The sequence below is a fragment of the Sebastes fasciatus genome, chromosome 8 (genome assembly GCF_043250625.1).
Source record: "Sebastes fasciatus isolate fSebFas1 chromosome 8, fSebFas1.pri, whole genome shotgun sequence".
Taxonomy (NCBI): Eukaryota; Metazoa; Chordata; class Actinopteri; order Perciformes; family Sebastidae; genus Sebastes; species Sebastes fasciatus.
In genome coordinates, this window is record NC_133802.1 from 22967772 (window position 1) to 22982611 (window position 14840).

Consider the following 14840-nt stretch of genomic DNA (forward strand, 5'->3'; position numbering starts at 1 on the left):
CCAGACACTATAGGGATATGCTGTAAGCCTAATTAAACATTGATAAGGCAGTAAACTGACCTTCCTCCCTGCTTGCTGGCCTCATAGCCAAACAGAAGAAGGCATTATTCAGTTGGAGAGGTCAGCAGGGGGAGATAACTCAGACCAGATGCTTTACACTGTCTGCATTGCCGTAATCCACCACAGGAAATTAAAGCTATGTATAGTATGCAGTCAGTGAGGAGAGGTTTTGTTGATAAAGCCGTGGGGATTTAATACAGACTAATTCAAATTCAGAGCAAAACTGCTTCTGTTGTTTGCTTCAAGAGTCAAAGTTCGTCCTGATTTCTTAAGTGTGATATTTTCTCTAGTCTGCGATAGCTTCTTGATAAATCCGATTGTGAAATTAATGTGGCAAATGTTCCTTATTGTACAAGGAATGTAAGTGATCCCATAGGGTCGGAGAGGAGACTAGATAACGAGTAAGCTTTTTGTTGTTATATAAAATATAAAGTTGAAAGCAGAACAACGGAGTTATTGCCCTAATCAGTCCTGGGTGTAGGTGGACATTGTGCAGCGATAGATACGCTTTGTTTATTTCAAATGTCGAATTAAAGTGGTGCAATTTAAACCAAGGTAAACAGATTACTTGTGCTGTTGTTAGTCTTTGAGCATTGTGAGATACTGTTCCAGCATTTTTTATCAGAAGGTTTAACACAGGGCTGGCGTATTGACTGTGTGGGTATGATAGTTTGTAGGGGTGTGTGCCCATTCTTAATGATTTACGAGCTAAGAAACCCAACGCTGGCCCTACGAGAGCCCAGCCCCATCCATAATGCAGTTGGGTTCCTTTTTCCCAGTCTGGCCTGCATCCGAACTCTGAGTCACACACACACACACACACACATACGCAATTATGTGTATTAGATACTTATGTTGATTATTTCAAGTTGATTTAATCAAATAGCTCACTTCAGGGGGAAAAAAACTGTTGAAAACCCTGAAAACTCCAAGACTATAACAACAAATACAGACGGAGCATGAAAAGCACATCAGCTCCGTGTAACTGGATACTATAGTCACCTCATAGCCGTGCAACCCTAGCCCCTCACATGAAAGTCATCTGTTTAATTGACCTTGGGTGGGTGTGTATGTGTGTGTTTGTGTGGACTAAAGAGCGCCATAATGTCAGGGTGGTTTTAACAGGGCCCTTCATTAGAGTGGGAGTGCCAGGCAGCAGTAGAGGGATAAAGGAGGAGGGGAAGGAGGGAAGAGTTTCTCTCCAAGTAAACAGCTGTGTCTCCGTCGCTCAGCCAAACCCCTCAGTTCACCAGGCCAAATTCCCCAAAGCCAAGGGCCTCCTCTCTGGGGGCAACTCTGACCGCTAACCCTTTGAGGGCTATAAAACACGTGATAGCCCCGAGGTTAAGGAACCAACAGCACTGCCATAACTGACCTTTCACTGTTTGAGCCTTCAGCAAGGTCTCAATGTGTCTCGATTACAGCCATCACTGCTAACTGCATTTGATATGTTGTCAGGCTATTAAATAGGCATTATCAGTTGTTATAAGCACCATAAATGTGGGTCAATAAGGACCCAATATTAGGTTTTATAATCTATTCAAATGGTAGATCACTGAAAGAAGGTATAAAAGAACACGACAGCGATATCTAGCGACCGTAGTAATTATGACAGGAGTAGAAGCAGAAGTCAGGCGATGTAGTTTAGAGAATATGAAAGTCCATAAAGGGGCGGAAGTTGGGGTTGATGGATGGGACACAAAACACAGGGCTTTGACTCGGGAAACCGGGGTTTGCATCCCTTGTGAGACCAGCATGTAGTTTGTCCTTGTGTTTGGAAGCCTTAAGTTTCATTTTCACTTTAGAAAGTAGTTATTTTAAGCCAAAACATGATGTTTTCCCCTAAACTTAACTAAGGTTTTGTTGCCTAAACCTAAAGATGCCTTTTGTTTGTGTTCAAAACATAACGTTTCATTCAGTTTTACAACGTGTTAGAACGTGTTGCTTTTAGTTTCACTTTCACTTTTACAACGTAGTAGGCATAGTAGACCCTTATTGACCCACATCTATGGTGCCTATAGTGACTGGTAACGCCTATTTAATGGCCTGATATCGGTCAAAGCAGGTGGTTAATGAGAAGTGATGCAGTATTAGGTCATCATACCAATGCTAGACTGTACTTTGACTGTATCATATCTGTCGTATTGCGTAAAATCCCAGATCAACAAACAGACCATTCACAGAAAAAAAATCATTCAATATCAAAAACAAATGCTGCTCTGTATTACAAGAGATTTGTACTGTGGGAAATCTTCTCCTCATCCTTCCATCCTGTGTGCTTGCTTGTGCCTGTTTGTTTGTGTATGTGTGTGCAAGCATTAAGTGTACAGCCTATGTATCTTTGTCAGTTTCAGAGTAACTCCCCCAGAGTGACCCATGTGTTAGTGTCCACAGGCCAAAGCACAGTGACTGTCCTCCAGACACTAGCTTTCCCAGTAGAGGCCACGCACAGCTGCCTGAGATCAGCCCCCCCCCCCTCCCCTACCATGAAGCAGAGGGACAGGATCACACTGAGGACACACACACACACACAGAGTCACACACTCACAAGCAAGCGAGCATGCATGGCAGACCAGGGAGAGACAAGGTTCCAGGGTCACGAGAAAGAGGCTTGGATGGAAAAAGGCATTCTTTCACATGTTGCTACTTTCAGAACTCGGTCATGGCAGGCTTGTTTTTGGCTCTTCCTGCTTTTGGAGTTCGCCCCGGGAAGTCTCACTAATGGCGACAGGCCTGGAGCTGATCTCAGATCCCCCACGGGAAGGAGAATGAAAAGGACTGGCCCTCTTACAGTACTACGATCAGCTAGAAGAAATTCTAAAGCGTTATTTTTATCCATAAAAAGAGGCAACAACAGCCTGTATTGGACCTGTGTTTCATCTTTTCATTCATTGTGTTTGCTCTGTGCCCTCCTGTCAATAAGGTTGAAATGTCTTGTAAACAGACAGCTACAGAAACCTTTGTAAATGTCACCAAAACATGGCCGGTCTATTCATTGCCTCGTGTTTGATCCGAGGACAGAGCGGTGACACTGAGGGAATGGAAAACTCTGTGTGGAGAAAGGAGAAGGGCAAAAGGCCCACAGCAGCACCCAGCCTCTGAATTATAGCTGGAAATAGGAAGATGAGCAACACAGGAAGAGAGAAAGTAAGGCAGAGAGAGGGCTAAAGAGATGCTGCTAAAGAAAGAGCTTGCAACGCCTCAACCATGCCCTGCGTCAACTAATAAATGAATCTTCCAACAGTGAATACTCTTCATTATCAGCTGCTGTCTCTATCCTTTCAGACGCTGGCTTAGATTCTGATCAAACTGTTCCACGATGATGTCATCTTTATTTTTTCTCAATACGTCTTAGCACTCATTACCACCATCCTGAGCTGAGGCAACGTGGTGTATTTTGACTCTCTGGCATATAATGGTGTTGCACTTCTAAATAATAACTCACTCAGGAGTGTGCAAACACACACACACACACACGCACACACACACCAACAAATGCACACCACAGTGGGGTTCCTTGAAAAGAAGCCAAGAAACTGCAATGTGACCACGTGTATGCCAACTGACCTGCTCAGTCTAAATGGACGGACAACAAACCAGTTTGACATCGCTCAGCTGAACAAAGCATTGCTGTGTTTAGACTGGACTAATACAGAAGATTGTGTGTGGAACAGTCATGATGCTTCTACTTTGATCAACCAAGCGAGACACCTGACATCTGGTTTGGATAGTCTACCCTTCCCTGTGCTACTCAGCTGTCGGCCAGACGAGATCAATCAAAGGGGATCCCCTGGCATCACTACTGGGCTAAATTAAAACCAAAAGCCTGTGATGTGAACTAATGAAGCAGGTGTATCTCTTATGACATTGAACATAAATTTATGTATTATTGAAGCACTATCTTCATAATGTGTCTTCCAGCCAAGCAGGCAATCGTTCCAGTTATTTTTCTTTTACCAGAAGATACAACTGATTATAAAGAACTGAATCAGTCACTCTGTAATGAATACATACTGAATATTATATATTTGGTTAAGTTTGTGCTAGCATTTAAATTTAGGCTTCTCAACCTTATTGGAAAATGGGTTCAGACTTCTTCTGTTTTAGTTTATTTTTCCTATAAACCTGTTTCCCCTTCAGTTATCTGATCATCAGCTGTTTTCATTAAGCATTTGCCAGATTTTTACTGCATTCAGAATTCGACCCGATGCTATGAATTTAATTTCTTAAAGAGGACCTAATCTGCTCATTTTCAGGTGCCTACTTGTATTTAGGCTTTCTAGCTCTGGATTGGTCAGCTGGCCCACTGTTGTGATTGGTCAGCCAAACAAAACTCTTCAGACTCCGCTTCAGCTCCGCTCTAACAAGCTTTGTTTGAGGATGTGCCAAACTAGCCGCTATGCAGGTATTATGCAAATGTGTAACTTGGTGACATCACCACGTTACGGAAAAAAAAAGTAGGACTTCAATCAAGGCGTTTCAGGCAGTTCAGGAGCAGTGTTTCTGTGGGGGGAGAGTAACTCCCTTTGACCCTGGACATTGGGCTTTGTAACTTTGCAGACCTTTTACATGCACAAAAAACTATTTAACATATTAAAGGAAAGGGGAAAAGAACTAAAGCATAATAGATCCCCTTTAATGTAATTTAATGTGTCCAGGGCTAAAGAAAGGAACTTAGTAATTATAGTAACTTCCTCAGTATTCTCAATTCAAATACACTTACAAATAATTATCTCAAAATGTAGCAGATTATAACTGTCTAAAGTCCTGGCGCCTAAAAGTGTTGTTTAATCTATTATGAAAGAATGTGAGTGAATATGTGAGACCATACTGTCAGTGCAAATAGTTTCTGAGGTTTTGTGTGACTGTGTTGTTGGCCATAAGCTGCAACCACAGACCACACAGAGAGCTGAGATGCTCACAAGAACAACAACACACTGCAAAGCCACTGTGATTAGATGCCTTTGTTATTCTTGCATACTTTCCAACTCATTTTCCAGCAAAACCGATGAGCCTCTAAACATCCGGCACGGATTTAAATGACTATTTCAACAACAAAACTTCTAGTCCTGGTAATATTTTCTGCTGTCTCACCCGCTTTGCTGGGCTCGCTGTCTGGGGCGCTGCCAGGGGCGCCGGGCGGAGACGGGGAGGTGGTGGGGGGCACAGTATGAGGCTTGTCCCCCTCCTGAGGGCGACTCTTAGAGGTCTCGATGCCTTTGACTCTCCTGGCATGCCGGTTTCCTTTGTAATGGGCTTCTGCCTGGCTCTATAGGAGAACACAGAGAAAGAAACATGTTGATGTAAGTGAACACCAATGCCAACAGGTGAATAAAACATTGCAGGCTGGATTAGACTGATACCCGCACACACATGCATGCATGTTATTCAATATACTGTGGGGACTAGAGCCAAAGACAGCAGGCAGGTTTACAGTGGATGGATAAATGGATTACAAGCTTGGAAACAAAATATGCAGTGATGGAGACATTCAAGACCCGTATGCCAACAATAATAATAATGCACTTTATTTGTTAACCTTTCATACGACAAATGCAGCTCAATGAACATACCAGAAAAAAACACATTATAAAAGATAAAAGATAAAATCAGTGACCTCAACAATACGCTAAACAGCGAACTGTCGATTCTCATTAAATAAAAACAAGCTAAGATAGAATAAATGGGTATAAAATACAATAATAAAAGTTACAGTGTAGTGTAAGAAATTAATAATTATTTGATTTAATTAAAAGCAGCAGCCAACAGCATAGAATGTGTAAATCAAGTGAAGTACATTTTAACCCTCTGAGACCCACAATAGACCCATTTTTACAGGGGGTCTTTAGGGGGAGATAGCATGTCAACAGTGTATGTCACACATCAATGAATACAATTGGGCTCTTTGGATCCACAAGAGTCTCAGCTTTGCAGTGATACCCAATTTATGTAATTCCAAGACTGTTTAGGGACCCCAGTATGCAAAAATATTCAAATACATAATTTTTAGAATAGGTGAAAACAACACATTTGTACTGCATGTTTTTTGCCCCAAACTGCATGTGATTATCATAAAGTGGGCATGTCTGTAAAGGGGAGACTCGTGGGTACCCATAGAACCCATTTTCAGTCACATATTTGGAGATCAGAGTTCAAGGGACCCCTTTGAAAATGGCCATGCCAATTTTTCCTCGCCAACATTTAACCTAACTTTGGTCCGTTATTTAGCCTCCTTCCCGACAAGCTAGCATGACATAGTTGGTAACAATGTATTCCTTCGGTTTTCATATGATATTTGTAGCGTCACTCTGGCTCTAAAACTACTGCTACAGCCTCTGAAAGACAGTAAAGTCGGTCAGATTGCCCACAATCCCGTGGACCCCAGAGGGTTAAAATAAGGGCAGTAGTGCATTATGTGCAAAGCAAAGTGCACAAAAAGAATTTGATGCCTGAGCTAGTTAAAGGCTCATCATGCAGTATATTGAGTCTATCTGTTTCTGGATTATCTGTTTGTCAACAGTGGGCATAAATGCTCAGCTCAAAGTTCTGACATACGTTCTCTGCAATCTAAACCTCTACGACAGTACTTGGCTCCAGCTTTCTTTTTACTACAGCTATGCTGACAGACATGCCAAGACGAGTTGAAATGGGGGTCAATGAGATGCCACAGTATCTGCCTGGAGGCCCCATAAGTCCCGCCCTGACACTACCCTTCACTCCTACAACATACACGTATTATTATTACAGCTCACATCATCAGTGGGAGGTCGGCATACATGGACTCCTAGTACAACATAAATACTGTCATCGCCTTCAGCTGCTCACTGAACAGGGTCAGGCATATTCCCAGACTTATACATGCTAAACTGAAACTTTATTAGGGTCGTCATAAACATACAGGTACATATATGAAATTTGACCTCTGCATTTAACCCATCCTAAGCATTTTTAGGAGCAAAGGGCTGCTTTGAAGCGCTCAGGGAGCAACCTGGGGTTCAGTGTGACACTTTGAAACGCCAACCTTAAGGTTAAAGGACGACCGGCTCAACCCACTGAGCTACAGCCGCCTCGTAAATCAGGCTCCTACCAGGCAGCTAAGACCCTTTCTGTGATATCTCACAGAAAGATAAAATGGGGATGCGGACTCTGGAGGTTTCCAGGGACTGGAGATCATCCTGCATTCCAGGAGAGAGAAAAAAAAATGGTGGAGAGATCTATAACAGAAGCTGGTGTGGCTAATCTCCTGATGAAAGGCTAGCTACTAGCTAATGTGTTTGTTCGGAAGAGTAAACAACAGAGGCGAGCCATTCGTCAGGAGACTACCGGGACACCAGGGGAGTCTGTCTCTAGTCTGTGTATGTTTTTGTGTCGGCACAGAGGTATGAGAGTCTGGGACAACATGGCGGATGAGATGCAGGGTCGCCGCCAGCAGTCGAGCTGCACAGTATGGTGACTGTGAAACCAAAACAGACACACACACATAGGTGGGCAGGGGTGATTGATGTAACCCTATTTGCCATCTGTTCCTCGTTCTTTATCTCCCCTCTATCATGGTTTAAATGTCCCTCAATTAAAAGCACAAACAGGCTCCTTACTGATGCAGACACATTATATCAGAGCGGCACTCGAGTCAGATAGCTCCCTGCTGTCTCTGTTGTCTGAGCAGATTGTGTCATGCCATGTACTGTGCTGGCCAAATAATCTTTCTATCGAGGGGCCAATGATGAAGATGATTATTAAGCGGCTGGATTACAGTTAGTTGCCGGGGAGAGACACGGTCTTGAAGAGCGGCTGACAGCTGACACGGGTGCTGAAAGGCTCGGAAAAATTAGGACAATGCACTGACCACAGGCTCAGGAGTGAGGATAGAAAGGCAGGGGGCAGGAGGTGATGAGTACTGTCCACAAGCCCAGTTATGTATGTTTGCTGTATGTGATGGCATCCAGGGTGTGAGCTGGAACGGTAAACCAGGGCAGTGTGGCTCTAGCGATTTAGAAGATCACTTGTAAATCATGATGACAAACTGGGCTCTGGATATAGCAGAGCCTCTGTAACCGTACCCCCGTCAGAGGGGTCTTAAGGAGCTGCTTTAGCAAAGCCTGCAGATCAAGGTGGAGGTGCAAAGGGGGGGTGCTGGTGAAAAAAAAGTGATCGCTAACATGAAAGAAGGAATGAGGGGAGGTAGGGGGGCATATGGTGGTGCACGGCGAAGCCGCCACAGACACTCTCTTAACCTCTCTAACCAAGAAGAGGGGATCAGCTGCCAAGCAGCTCAGATCTGGATGGAGTTTAGGGAAAGAGAATGCAGGGAAGATGAAGGCGATATGGTGCCCAGCCAGGGAACTACAAGACAAGGAAGGTGATGTAAAGAGCTGGACGGAGAATTGGAATGATATAAAAGAGACAAAAATCTCAGAGAGAGGAAAAGCTGCAGCGTATCAGCCTGTGATGCCTGTGTTTCATTACGCAGAGGGTTCAAAGTGAAGTGCTTTCCAGCATGACGAGCATTGTTAGGGGAAAGCCGTGATATTACAACAGCATACTGTAGCTGCAGCTGCAGATGAGACAAAGAGGAATAAAATTGGAGAGGAAGCTGGAAGTGAGAAAATAACAGAAAGACTGGGACAATAAACATGCAGGAAACAGAGTAAGGGAGGGCGGCAGGGAAGTAGAGAGGAAGAGGAAGAGAATAAGGGATGTATATCAGCCATGCTTGTCTTGCTGCTGCAGCAGCTGTGACGTTGGTCAATGCAGCGCGACAGAGCCTGATGATGTCACTAATGCAGCATGCCACCAAGGTTATTGTGCATGAACCTCCGTTTAACACCTCACACCACCACACGACGCAGGGACAGTGGGGCACAAACCCTCCCCCGATCTTTTCCTCCTCTCCTCTCCAAGTCTCCCACTTTCCGAAGATGCACTGGGGCTGTCAGAGCCAGACACTAATCCATGCCCTTGACGAATGCATCTTATAACAAGTAGTGGCAGGCAATTTTAGGCATTTCCACACTGTAAATAATGCAGCATGAGAGAGGGAGACGGATAGAAAGAGGGGGGAGAAGGTTGCTGAGAGAGAAAGAAAGACGCACAAAGAGAAAGATCACACGGGGACGCCTGAATGATGGCAAAATGAGGCGTGAAATGAGGGGAGCACGGGGTGCGAGCAGGAAGCCAGAACTGGATCCTTTGAAGACAAATACATTGATCGCGACTTTACATGGTGAGCCCCCATCGCCATCGCTATCTTTGACCTAAACAACCCAATCAACTCACAGATGGCCGATAAAAACCGAGAAATGTCAACATCAAGGGCAAAATAATCTCTCTCAAGACAGACCTCCGGACTGGAAAAATGAGGCGGGGAATGCAGCAGAGGATTCTTCGAAGTGTTTCCCGCTGTATTATTTTCACCCATGAAATATTCATCCCGACTTGACAGTATGTAAAAGAGAACAGTGTGGGTGGGGGAGTCATTCGATGGGGATATAAAGGACAGTTTTTCTCCAGCCGAGCTTAGTAGGACAGCACAAATTACACACAGCCTGCTGCAAGTTTGACTTTGCTCGTATACTGAAGTGTGTGCTCTTTTTTTTCTTGTGTACACTGGAAGTGAAAGTGACAATGACAGCAGAGAGTTGGTGTAGACCTGCCTGCATATTTCATAATCCGCAGATTCACGTGTGTGTTTGTGTGATGTGTTATGTCTTTTATCTGTCAGGAGCCAGAAGAAAAGCCGAGGCTGCAGTAGGTCTCACCAAGTGCACAAATAATCATGACATGGCTTCAGTGGAGAGACCAAATCATTTATTCTTCTGTCTTTATTCTAAAAAATCATGCCTGTTTATGCGTCTTACAGTAACTGGTCTAAACTCTTTTATTGCACGTTAACCAGATATTTTGTACACTTTGCGACAGTTATCCTAGCGTGTTTATTGTTAATGTTTTTATGCTGCCCTCTTGGCCAGGTCTATCATAACGAGATTTTTTACCTAAAAAGGTACAGTGTGTAGGATTTGGCGACATCTAGTGGTGTGGTTGCAGATTGCAACCAACTGAGTACCCCTCCACTCACTCCTCCCTTTCCAAGATTGCAGTAACGTGAGTCACCGTGTGCAAAACCGTGGTAATGCCATTCGCTTCACTCAGAGGCCATCCTTACCATAATAACACTACTTTAGGAGCAACGGAAGTCAGACGGCAACTTCCGGTACCACAGTTTTGCACTCTGTGGCTCACGTCACCGCAGTTTCACAAGCTTGTCAGAGAACTACGGTGGCCTTCAGGTAACGTAAAAACACGAAAAGTCTCTCTCTGGAGCCAGTGTTTGGTTTGTCCGTTCTGGGCAACTGTAGAAACATGGCGGACTGTGAATAGGACCCGCTCCCTATGTAGATATGAAGGGCTCATTCAAAACACAGCGGTTCTTAGTTTCAGGTTATTATACACTAATGAAAACATGGTTATGAATATTATATTCCATTTCTGCTAATAGATCCCCCAAAATGTTACACACTGTTCTTTTAAATAAAGGAAACTGAAAATAAAACCAAGCCCTTCATATCTGGAGTCATTTGCCCAATGATTCATAGTGTTAATGGCACTGTGAGGTGGAGGGATCTGTCCATGACGGGGGCAGACTACAGCAAGATATCACTCTTAGGTTCATGTCAGAAAGTGACAAATATCAGAAATGATTTTTTGAGAGGCAAAGTGCAGTTTACTGCTAAAAACACTATTTATCACCCCACTCTGAATGTGATGGCAACAATGCAGTCTAGACACATTAGATGCTTCTCCTGTGACTTTGCTCCATGTCTTTTCCTTTATAGCTGTCATTATAACAACAGTTTAACCATTAAGTTAAATATTTAAATTCTTCAGATTTACTATACATCCTAACTTTATCCATCAGGACATGTCTTTAACCTCCAGCTGTGGGGGCTCCAAGTGTTTCATCATATAAACATCTTTGTCAAACTGTTTCCTGCGCCTATGAAGATATACAGCAGAGAACTCTGCAAAGAGCAGGCTCCCGATTACAGCCCTGCAGCTCCCTGACCACATGGAAACCATGATTGTAGACCTGAAGAGTATATATAGCACCGGTCCACTCCTTAATGTTGTGTATTGTGGATGAATGTACGCCCTAACCCTGAAGTCTGCACCACTGAATATGGAGCATCACAGCCAAATTATACACTGCACACATGACATTTGGCACCGATGTTGTCATGTGTCCGTCCTGTTGGTCCACAGCAAGAAGAAAAGACTGAGTACGGGTTGGCATCACTACACATAAAATACTTTGTTTTCTTTAATTTGTCATCAGTCACGAACGCATGTTGCCATTAAACTCCCATTATGAGTTTGAATATAAACTACACCATATGGACAAACAGATGAGACTGCTATAAAATTAATTGAATTACACAAAAGCATGAAAAACAACTTGCTATTCTTTGATGGCACGCTTATGTGAAACTTACCACATGTTGAAGATCTTAATCAAGCTTAGTCAACGTTCATGGGCAACAGAAAATCTCTTTGCAAAAGTCCTTTTTTTCTGCAGCAGCTCTCTCGGCTTTGTGCCGCAGTGATTATTACTTCCACTAACTCCACACCGTCTTGAAACAGATTAAATTCCAACAGGCTCGCAACTGCCAAAATACAGCCCAAAACAAATGTACCACATCCTCCGTGTCAACACCCGGTCTCGGGAGTGCAAACAGGATAGAAAGGCCTCCAACACATTCCTAAAGAAAAGGTGTATGAGGTGTGTGCACAACAAGATACAGCATATTTAATGCCACATGGGAAATGGAGGCATCACGAGAGATGGAGGGAGAGAAACGCTGTGCACGTGTTGGGGTTTATTTGATGTTTCCGTACCTCTGAGTTGAAGCGGATCTGGCAGACGTTACAGGAGATGACTGGCCGCTTAGTCTTGATCAAAGGAACTCCAAAGGTGTGGTTGATCACGGCCTTCTGCACCGGATCCATCTGACAGAGAAAGAGAGAAACCTGTGAGCTATAATTCATACTCAGTTACTGCTACAGTTCTTTGAGCTCCAGAAGTCCCGGTGCTGCAAGTCGACAAGCCCGTCCATGCCTTTAACCTTCGGATGGTATAGAGGTCAGTGTAAGTAGAGACTATAGGGTTGTGTGCTGGCAAGATTCAGGCAATGGGATACGTATCATGATACAGGGGTTATGATTCAATATATTGCGAAACTCTAAGCAAGGCGATATATAGATTCTTTTTTTTAAATCGAATTTAAGGAAAACTCATAGTTTAAAGAAAACACCACCATATGCATAAAATATGAGTTCATGCAATCAGAACAGTTGGATCTGCATTTTCATTTCTCACAGTCCCTGCAACATCCAACATCATAGCTCTACTTTGAGAGGGCACATACACTGAGAGGGCGCAACTCTTTGCAAATGAAATAAAGTATTGACTGAGTTCATCTTTGCATGTAATCGCTTGATTAAAAATCGTTTTAGTGCTTCGGTGAGAAATATTCAAAGCTTCGTGGCACGACTTGGCGCAGCAGGCAGCCATGTACTTCTGTCTGTCTGTCTCCATCCCCCCGGTTTCAGTGCCGCTGCAGCACTACTGTACAGACACGCACCTCTACACACAACAAACAGCGATATCCATCTGAGAATAACTTATACTCATTAATGTTGAATATTAATAATGAATAATGTTGTGGGATTATTCCTTATGTCATGGGCTATTTTATTAATACATACTTATAAATATAAAAATTAAAAAAACAAAGCATTCAAATACTGATATGGAGGTTGATTACCATGGCAACGGTCAAAGCTTAGAAGCATTTGGGTCAGCCCTAGAATCGATACAGTATCACAAAACATAATATCGCGATACTCAATATTTTCTTACACTCCTTGTAGAGGCCCACAGTTTTTCTGCTCAAGAGACTAAATCTAAAAGTCTAACTGACCACATGCCTGGGTGAATAAACTACACAGCCAAGTGTTTACAGCGTCAGTCCAGTGTTTGTTGTAAATCTGTGTTTATGTTCAGCAAACAGTGGTAAACAGTGTCGACAACGTGTTGCTACAACTGAGACACCTGTTGCATCCTACCCAAACTCAGGCTTCTGATCCGTACCAGGTTGTACTTTCCGACTGTCCTACAGTAATTGTTTCAGCTGGGACGTCCATCATCTACATGGTGTTATAAATTTAACCTACTCGCTTTAGGAGCTCTCCGACGTGTCGGTGGCTATAAGCCGCTGTTCCAGACACTAAAGACTCTGCCTGTACAGTTCTAAAAGGGCACCGTTCCAATTATTTATCTACGTTTGAAGCTGCATTTATCTAGCGATCATCGCTAATTGACCTTAGCATTAGTCTGGGGTCAATGGCTGGTGTGGATTTCCACCACAGACAATAGTCTGGCACTACAGAGCAGGCAACATGTATAAGATGATGTGGCATTGTGTGGATACACAAGAGGAATGAAGAGAAACAAACGTCGTGGCCTGAAGGACAAAGTGGATATGATGCTGTGTGTTTTGAATTCATAAGGCAGCGAGGGAATGTTCCAGAGAGTCCTCCAAGTCTGATGCAAGCCCTTTGGTTCGGAGAGCCCGACAGACTGTAAATGACTCAATTTGGCTCGTCCCTGCATTTAATTTGGCTAATTACCAAATGTTCCCTTAAGCAATGTTGCACCCTAGAGCCACATAGTCTCATCTAAAACACAAATTGCTCAAGACTCTGGCCCAAGGAGTGCCAGAGACAAAAGAATGGCTAAAATGTATATTCTCATAACTCAACGCACAAACAATTAAAATTTCTGCACAGTGCGTGTTACTCAGCAACTCCAAGGAAACTGGGTAAACAGAGAAAGAGAGAAAGAAACGGGGAGGAGGCCCGAGACATTTAGCTGGGTGACGGGACGGTGCAGAAACGCACCATCTGGAGAAGCGAATGAGTGTTAGAGGAAGATGGATTGGGACAGATAGAAAGAGAAAGGGAGGGAGAGATGGGAAAGAGCCCAGAAAGAGAGAGAGGGAGAGAAAGAGGCCCAGGCCGGACATCCTCACATCACACATTCTTATCTCATTTGGCTCTCTTTCTCATACTCCACGTTCCATGACTCCCTCTGTTTCTCTCCCCAGAAACAGCCTAAAGTAGGCTCAGTGCTGCTATGAATTCAGATGAATAGAAGAGGATGGGGATGGGGGGGGGGATATTGAGCAATGACGTTGGTGGACGAATACTATCTGAGCAACCGCATGAATACCTCAGCAGTGACTCTGCAGTAGTCCGCTGAAAACCACAAAACAAATCAGCTTTTTGTCAAATCTTTCGAATTCTTGTTACCCCAACTCCAACTCCAACATTACAAGCAAACATTACATGTCAAATACTGTATGTGGGTGTCCATGTCGTGACCCATCATCAAGTTTAACAAGGGCTCGCTGGAGTTACTGTACACATGAGTCATGGGCTTCTCCCCAGCCGGTCATACAGTACTCTGGGTATGGGTCAACTATGATCCATCCCGTCTGTTCAGCTGTTACAAACACCTCCCAGCTGCCAATAAGCCTTTTTGGACGGCAGCTCACATGGCCTCTTACACCCATTTGTTCTCCAAAACATATTCTCATGAAATAGGAGCTGAGCGTTATGACGTAACTGAAGAGGGAATTTCCAAAATTCTCACTCAAGACGCTTCGACCAACTCGGTCAATTTTCCGCCAACAAGAAAATTGGCGACTGTCTTTCAAATTGGC

The 14840-nt window shown here is 43.7% G+C and overlaps 1 protein-coding gene across 3 annotated transcripts in view; it reads right to left on the reverse strand.

Annotated features, from left to right (window-relative positions):
* znf385a (zinc finger protein 385A) overlaps positions 1–14840 on the reverse strand; it is a 73748-nt gene that overhangs the window by 12060 nt on the left and 46848 nt on the right. For all 3 annotated transcript variants that reach the window (XM_074644389.1, XM_074644387.1, XM_074644388.1), the window contains 2 exons: positions 11953–12063; positions 5155–5329 (listed from right to left, as the gene is read on the reverse strand). In XM_074644389.1, coding sequence (XP_074500490.1) covers positions 5155–5329; positions 11953–12063 — 286 coding nt within the window. The remainder of the gene's footprint in view (positions 1–5154; positions 5330–11952; positions 12064–14840) is intronic.